Source organism: Arachis ipaensis, chromosome B5, assembly GCF_059453495.1.
Source record: "Arachis ipaensis isolate K30076 ecotype BB chromosome B5, ASM5945349v1, whole genome shotgun sequence".
NCBI classification, from domain to species: domain Eukaryota; kingdom Viridiplantae; phylum Streptophyta; class Magnoliopsida; order Fabales; family Fabaceae; genus Arachis; species Arachis ipaensis.
The window spans coordinates 27523232-27531284 of NC_142440.1; the positions used below are offsets into that span (position 1 = coordinate 27523232).

Below are 8053 nucleotides of genomic sequence, written 5' to 3' on the forward strand. Positions count from 1 at the left end.
ATGTCACCCCAACCGCTACCTATTTTAAATTAGTAAAACGGAAAAAAAAAAAACGGAAACAAAATGATATTTGATGTAACATGGAGAAGTGGGGGGTGTAGTTTGAATTTCACCATCAAACTAAGCACCTCCCAATGCCATGACCCCCACCATTTCCCCAACCACAGGTGAGCAAGCCCAACCTACTTTTCTTCCTTTTCTTTTTTTCTTTTATCCAGCTTTCTCTTTACTTTAAAGCACATGCCATCTCATCTCTCTATCTTTCTCATTATGTTGTTGGAAGATATCTTGTTGAGTGTTCCTCTAATCTAACTTCACTTGCTCCGCAAGTACTCCATGGATTCTCATGCTGCGGAAATTACTTTTATATGGGAATAACAGCTCTCTCACACACAACTATTTCCAAAGTGATTTTTTACTTTAAGCTCTATTCAACAAACTTATCACTACTTTGAGGGTGTCAGGGTTAGTCACATTTCAAATTTTCAATCCTCAAATAGAGAACAAAATAGATAGAGCCAACCATGCCATTTGGTCTGGTTTCGGCCTGGAACAAGCGCCGTCGAAGCAAGTCCGAAGATCATACTGACCCTTGTATTTTTCTCTTCCTTTTTTCTTCTTCTCATGCTTTAATAGCTTGTATTGGGTGATGTTTAATTGTGGAACCAACTTGTAACATCTAGACAAAATCTATTCAGGGGTTTATAGACCTGCGGAGTGCTGGCAACTCGAAGAACAAGTAACACGACCTGCGAAAAGACTGCATGGATCAGCTGTGTTCACTCTCAAGGAGATGGAAGAGGCAACATGTTCATTCAGTGATGACAATCTGCTAGGGAAAGGAGGATTCGGCAAAGTGTACCGCGGCATTTTACGGTCGGGAGAGGTAACAAGCTCTGGATATAAGTTTATTCTCCACAAGAATTCATCATGATTCTCAAAATTTTATAACATCAGTTGTATTTTACAGGAAGGAAAACACATGCTTATTTCAAAATAGCTCAAAATTTGAAATTTAGATACAAATATATACATACTAATACAACATCTTCCTTCCAAGGTCGTCGCAATCAAGAAGATGGCGCTGCCAGCAATTAAAGAAGCCGAGGGGGAACGTGAGTTCCGAGTTGAAGTGGACATCTTGAGCAGACTCGACCACCCAAATCTTGTTTCTTTGATAGGCTACTGTGCTGATGGAAAACATAGATTCCTAGTATATGAATACATGCATAATGGAAACCTGCAAGATCATTTGAATGGTATGTCATGCACCCCCAAATCCATACACCTACCAAAATTTCTTTAATCAGGATTCAATTAATGCACGCCTAATTTTAGGAATTGGAGAAAGAAAAATGGATTGGCCCCTAAGACTCAAAGTGGCACTAGGAGCTGCAAAAGGCCTTGCTTATCTCCACTCAAGTTCTGATGTTGGAATTCCCATTGTTCATAGAGATTTCAAATCAACCAATATTCTCTTAGATGCTAACTTTGATGCAAAGGTATAATACCAAATAAACTCCCATCATTGACTTGTAATATTCCCTTTCTTATGCTAATTATGTATAGAAAATAAAAATTCTACAACCTATTTGTAGATATCTGACTTTGGGCTTGCCAAGTTAATGCCAGAAGGTCAAGAGACACATGTCACGGCCAGAGTTCTTGGAACCTTTGGCTATTTTGATCCTGAGTATACATCGGTAAGCATTCATGCCAACAGAAAAGAAAAAGAAAGATTTTTCACTAGTTTCAACACCTTCAGATACTGTTTCTTTCAAATATTATGTCATTCAGTCTTGAAGTCAGATTTTACTATACTCGAATTCAACAAATCATTTGCAAGTATGCCTATATCATGCTATCAACTTCTCATTCAAACATCAATATGCCAAAAATGCTGCAGAGCAGGATCATAACCCATTGTATTTGTTATAGCCACCATATTAAGAATCACTAACACAAACTGCCAGCAAATTCAACACTTGCTGATGCAGCAAAAATAAGCCTAACTTTAAAATTCTAGTCTGGACAGGATCAGTGCCTGAGTGGCTTTAGATGGATGCTTAACATTTATTAGGTTGTTAGTAAAAAATTCAATGAATTTTATGTTATAATATGAGATAATGAAGTAATTTGATTTTAACAACCATCAGCCATAGAAACAATTATAGGGCATGCAGCATCATCTATATCTTACTTTGTTAGGTGAAGCAGTCAAGATATGAGAACCTTAAACACAGTAACATATAGTTCTCAAGACTAGCCACCCACGGTCTAGTAATTCCAAGGAAATTTATATATTCAATAATAAAAAAAAGGCGTAGACACCAATAGATGCAAACTGCTGAAAAAACAACGCAGGTCGCCTGAAGGTGACATTTACAGAAACACAAGTGTTGATGTTTGAGATAGGTCTCATGAAATGGCAAATCCTATGCCATTTCCCTCTCCTCCCCCTCTCACTAAAGAAAATTTATATTCATGTGGTTGCAACCTAGACGGGTACCCCTGAGTATACTTACCTCTCTTCAAAATGCTAGCTTGCAATTTTTAACCTTATTTCTTCCTGCATCTATTATCTTTAGAGTGTTCACAAGTGGTTCTCAAACTAACATCCTTAATTTCTTTCAACATCAGACTGGGAAACTTACTCTGCAAAGTGATGTTTATGCTTTTGGTGTTGTTCTTCTGGAACTTTTGACTGGACGCCGAGCAGTTGATCTAAACCAAGGTCCCAATGATCAGAACCTTGTACTACAGGTAGGAAGTAGGAAATAAACACACATGGGACTATAATCATTAGAAATATCAAAGCAACATAACCCTGAATATCACCATTATGACATGTTTCTAGTTTGATTGTTTAAACCCTCTCTCTTTTACCACGAGAGATTATAGTTAACAAGTTCCAGAACTTTAGACTTACAATGAGACATTCATATGCAGGTGAGGCATATTCTGAATGATCGAAAGAAGCTGCGTAAGGTCATAGATCCAGAGATTGCCCGAAATTCTTACACTATTCAGTCTATAGTCATGTTTGCCAATCTGGCATCAAGATGCGTCCGAACTGATAGTAATGAGAGACCTTCAATGGCAGAATGTGTACAGGAACTCCTAATGATTATCTATACAAATTCAAAAGGTTTGGGAATGGTTATGCATAGTTTGAGATTGATCTAGAAAAAAAAAGGGTAAGACATGGAACTACAATGATTTCTTCTTGATAACAAATAAGAGCTCTCTATAAGAAGCTGTCCATCCACACATAAAAACAAGGCAGAGTAACATGACCAGGAGGCTTTGCACATTCTTGTACAGCATATAACTAATTTGGATGATCTGATAGGAGATAAGGAACTCAATTGGTTAATCCATGGTGGACGAAGCTGATGGAAGATTTTCATTTTTTCTTCTTTCTTTTCCGAAGTCATGAGTACCTAATGTTATTGTTTTGTTTTGGCACAGCTGGCATGGTTCAAGAAATTCCATATGCCATATTGTTCTAATATTGAGATTGATTTATAGTTATAAACCCAAGACACATACCCGTGGTTTGATTATACTCATGAAAAATCCAGAGTTCAGATAATTTGTATTTTGTGTGCATACCTAGTGTTCCTACATTATCTTATTTTTATCTAACCTGATATTTTATGTCAAACTGTTAGCTTAACAATTTTTTAATCATTTTTCTGTCAAACCATACAATAACCAATACTTTAGAGAACACTGATTAATATTTTTTGAACCGGTAATGAAGTTTTAACATATTTTTCTCTAACTTTTCATAGTGGATATGCTCACATTTGCAGCTCGGAGCATTGACCTGTAAAAGGTCATCAATACTATTTCTATATGATATTATATTGGAAATTTTACACAGCAATGAACTACAAACAATGCGACAATGCCATGAAAATATTTTTTATGAACAAGTCAATTTACTGTTGTACATTACCTTTGACACAAGCAACCTCTTTCCTACAGACAAGAGAAACAAACAAGGATGCCTGAATCACTCATTAATCTCCAATCTCCAGTTAAATTCACAAAATTATGTTGTTATCATTTCTGAAAGAAAAAATAATCACAAACAGAAATATGAGACATAACCATCGCACATATTTGAGCATCCGATCATGTGGAAGCTATACTTAAACATATGAGCTTTTAAACTATTAAAAAAATGCCAAGTTGGAAACCTTACCTCAACAGTATTTTGCACCATGTGTATACATCTGTCTAATATTTTACTCATCTGAACCAGAGAGATCTGTTTCTGAAGGCATATTCGACAGAGGAAGTTTCTTGCACATCAGGTGCTTTCGTCTCTGCAACATCAGCAGGACTAAAATACTATCTGTTTTTACAACTTTATAATTTGCTTTTTCATACATGCTAAATGGAGCTTCGTCAATCATTCTGCAGTGCAAGTAAACCTCTCTTGAAGAACTCATCCGAGAAATTAGTTCCTCACTTGCCTTCAGCAGATGCCACCCAAGGCCCCTCCTGGAGAAAAAAAAAAGAGGGGGGGGGGGGGAGGAGGAAGAAAGGAAAAGGAAACAGACAGTTATATTCATGAAAACGAAGTTGCACAGACAGTTCCTCATATTTTGTTTATTAATTAAGAAGTGTGATGTCAAAGGAACCACAGCATAGCAAGTATACACTCGTGACAATGGTTAAGGTAAAAATAAATAAATAAATGTAAAAGAGAACATAACACTTCACGCAAGCAAAATATACTGGGAAAGGGGAGGATAAAATGAACTCAATTGTTACCACAAAGATCTTTTCATTAACTCAGTGCAGCTTACAGATTTGGTAAAATAGTTCATTGCAAAACATAACTTGAAAATAAACGGCAGATTGACAAACCCTTCTCCGGACAAATTAAGTCTATTTAAATACTATTTCTAGACCCATGTCTTCCACAAAATGACCTGAATCAAATTTCTGCCTTGTTAAATATTAAGGTCTATTTCAATGAATTTCAACTCAACACTCATTTACTGAGTAGGCAAGCACTATGCAATGTACAATAAAACCAGTATGACAGTTATCAAATATATGGTCCACCCTATATCTGTCAAAACAACTGAAACCTTGCTATTCACTAGTCACTACACAGTTTTGAGCTTAACAAATAACGATAATGGTTCCTACCCAAAAATGTCCCAATATCGACACCATATCAACCACAAAGGCTCCAGTGGGAACAAAAATCTAGTGCATTTTGAAATTACAGCAGTCACTTCATGAAAAACACAACACTAACAACGCATATCAGGTGGACTGCATAACAGTAAGTACCCAGGTTGCTAGATAAAATTCAAAAACACTTGATAAATGTGGGCGTTGAAGATTATCACTACCCTTTTGAAATTAGCAGCTACTTGTGTGATTTTGGAATTGCACTGACTATTAATGTAAAACACCTCAAAAGCTGCAATTCCAAACTTCAAACCCTGACATGCTGCAAATAAGATTTTCTGCTATTTTCAGTTAACCAACCAGATATTGTTTTTTCTCAGTGAACAAAATCCATAGAACATAGAAATTGATTTTAAGCCATAACAATGCATCATATGAAAGTCAACTAGGTAATCCAGAACCTATAAATCAAATCTCAACCATCATGATACATGAAGCAAAGGTCAATTTACTTATTACTGAATTAAGAAAGGCAATAATAACCAATCAAGTATCCAAGTTAAGAATCTTAAACTCTTCACTTCACTATTCAATACCTCATTTCATTGCCTAATCGCCAAAAATTCAAGAGTATAAATTTTACTGCATCGACAATGCATTAAAATTGAACTCGTGTTAATATATACCTCCGAAGCGACTTGTGAACCGCCATGTTACATATATAAGGCGAGTTCCTCGGAGGAAGCGGCGAAGGCATGGAAGTATTGGCACCCCTCTGGTCAAAGCAAACCTCCACAGTTCCCGCGAATTTCACTTCTTGTTCTTGTTGTTCTCCCTGATTAGGAGCGTTTTCTCTGTAGAATCCAAGGAGCGTGGCCATGTGAGGCATGAGGGTTCTCCTCTCCAGAAGGTACTTCTTGATGAGGAACCTGAGCAGCCCAGCGTACCCCGGCGGCAGCATCATTGACTCGGCGAAGGATTCGGCGAGGAGAGCGACGGTGGTGTCGGTCTCGTCGGGGCGCATCACGCGGACCCACATGGAGCCGGATTTGAGGTCCTCCGAGTAGACGAAGGATTCCAGGAAGCGGAGGCGGTCGAGCTCGTCGTTGGTGAGGAAGCGACCTGTGCGGAAGGGGTCGTCCAGGTACAGAGAGGAGATTGGCGTCGGTGGTGGTGGTGATGTTGTTGAGGAGCGAGAATGGGAAGGGGTGGAAGATGAGATTTTGAAGGATTGTGAAGGGTAAATGTGGAAATTTGGGAGTGAGTATGCGAAATGGCGCGTGTGGTGTTTGGGGAAGAAGAATCGGTGGTGGTGGTGGGTTTGGGGGTCTAAAGAGAGGGAGAGGGAGAGTGTTGCGGCCATGGTGGATGGTGGCGGTGTTATTGGTAAGTGTGTGTGGGAAGTAAGTCAGCAGGTAGGTTGTGTGGAAGAGGAACAGAAGAGAAAGGAGTAATTACTAATAACGATAGAGGATCGATTTCAATGGTCGTGGTCCCCAGCAATAAGAAGAAGAAGAAGAAAAAGAAGAAGATGCAAATATGGATAAGTAGCAGTTGCAGGAATGAAATGGGTGCCACTAATAATAGTTTAAGGTCCTCCTCACTCCTCACTCCTCACTTTGCCTCATTCATCACACCCTCTCCCACTCCCACGCAGCTTTTCAATTTTTTGTAATAGAAGAAAGGATTTTAATTCATAGAAATAGTCCAATGGTATCAAGATAAAAAGTGACTCAAACAAGATGAGAGAGAGGGAGCGTGGATGGGAACACAGGCAGGAGTAGAGTTAGGGAATATGACAAAGATCCAAAAATCTAGAACTGAGAAGAGTATCAATGTTTGGAGTATGAGTTTTTTTTCTATTTTTGTAGATAACGTGTCTGAAGATATATCAAAGAGGAAACTGTTTTAGTTGTTCAATTGGACGAGACGTATAAATAACATATATTTGTCACCTAAATAATAACGTGATAACATATATATTTTTGGGTTCATACGATACACTACGAAAGAGGGATCTTGAAGGCAATAATGAAAATGAATTGAATGAGGTTGAGAGAAAAAGTAGTTTTGTGGGAGAAGCGAAGTACAGAAGGAAGTCGGGTGCGGCTGACATGAATAGGTCTTCGAGGAGAGAAAATAATCATAACAACATAACTCAACAGCTACAACGTGAAAAAGCTCGTATTGACGCACGTCTGAATACAATAGAGGCCAGAAAGGAGAAGAAAAATCAATATCTATATGGAAATGGGTGGACAAAAACAATGGAGATTACTGTGGCAAAAGAGAATTTGGACTGGCTACAGAGGAGCCTAGTGGGAGGAATGACGAAGCCTATTGATTTTAATTCTCTGAAGGATACGGTTGCGAAAAACTTGCCTCAAGTCATTCAAGTACGAGAACTGGGTGTGTACAAAACTCCACTGACTTTTGATTGTGTGTTAAACGCTGAAGAGACTTACACCTTTAAAATGAATAGTCTTCTACAATTCTTTCACAGCGTATGAAGATGGGAGGAGGCAAAGCGAAGTGAAACAAGAAGAGTATGACTAGAGTGCTTTGGAATTCCATTGCACGTCTGGTCAGTAGGCACTTTCAAGATGATAGGAGGTCAATGGGGTGAAGTAGTTGGGTGTGATAAAATGACAAAATCTTGCAATTCATTTAGTGTTGGGCGCATGCAAATCGATACCTGTGCTATGGACGTGATCAATGAGTGAATACATATTACAATAGGGCTCAGTGATTTTGATGGTACTGGTAAAAGAAGTGGGAGGAGAGACATATGGTGTAGGGCGTAAGTTTGAAAATTATGCGGCTGGCGACACTAGCAGCGAATAATGAAATAGTGATGCAATAAGTAAATGTGCAGAAACAGTTGTAAAGTCGG

General features: G+C 38.3%; 2 protein-coding genes across 13 annotated transcripts; one reads left to right on the plus strand and one right to left on the minus strand.

Annotated features, from left to right (window-relative positions):
* The first annotated feature begins 256 nt into the window (after positions 1-256).
* LOC107643393 (putative serine/threonine-protein kinase PBL28) lies at positions 257-3644 on the plus strand. The gene is made up of 7 exons (XM_016347023.3): positions 257-594; positions 699-886; positions 1061-1259; positions 1339-1502; positions 1599-1703; positions 2641-2763; positions 2950-3644. The coding sequence occupies exons 1-7, from the start codon at positions 525-527 to the stop codon at positions 3184-3186; spliced, it is 1086 nt and encodes a 361-aa protein (XP_016202509.1). The 5' UTR covers positions 257-524; the 3' UTR covers positions 3187-3644.
* On the minus strand, positions 908-7078 carry LOC107643395 (Acyl-CoA N-acyltransferases (NAT) superfamily protein). 12 transcript variants are annotated; one of them, XR_015883563.1, is made up of 6 exons: positions 5847-7078; positions 4214-4515; positions 3965-4077; positions 2930-3131; positions 2655-2757; positions 908-1240 (listed from the first exon to the last, which is right to left on the minus strand). XR_015883563.1 is itself a non-coding variant. In XM_088488261.1 (3 exons), exons 1-2 carry the CDS (start codon positions 6521-6523, stop codon positions 4257-4259), a joined length of 936 nt encoding a protein of 311 aa, XP_088344387.1. In that variant the 5' UTR covers positions 6524-7078; the 3' UTR covers positions 908-1240; positions 4214-4256. The 12 variants fall into 12 exon arrangements, 1 of the variants encoding a protein (XP_088344387.1); XR_015883564.1 differs by having other exon boundaries at positions 2655-2724; positions 5847-7074; XR_015883560.1 differs by having other exon boundaries at positions 2655-3131.
* Between the last annotated feature and the right edge of the window lie 975 nt (positions 7079-8053).

Bases quoted from the DNA above. Each gene is read 5' to 3' on its own strand.
- LOC107643393 (XM_016347023.3), top strand. From the start codon at position 525: ATGCCATTTGGTCTGGTTTCGGCCTGGAACAAGCGCCGTCGAAGCAAG. The intron at 595-698 runs GTATTTTTCTCT...AAATCTATTCAG, and splicing joins CGAAGATCATACTGACCCTT to GGGTTTATAGACCTGCGGAG. The intron at 2,764-2,949 runs GTAGGAAGTAGG...ATTCATATGCAG, and splicing joins ATCAGAACCTTGTACTACAG to GTGAGGCATATTCTGAATGA.
- LOC107643395 (XM_088488261.1), bottom strand. From the start codon at position 6,523: ATGGCCGCAACACTCTCCCTCTCCCTCTCTTTAGACCCCCAAACCCAC. The intron at 4,516-5,846 runs GTATATATTAAC...TTTTTTCTCCAG, and splicing joins GTTCACAAGTCGCTTCGGAG to GAGGGGCCTTGGGTGGCATC.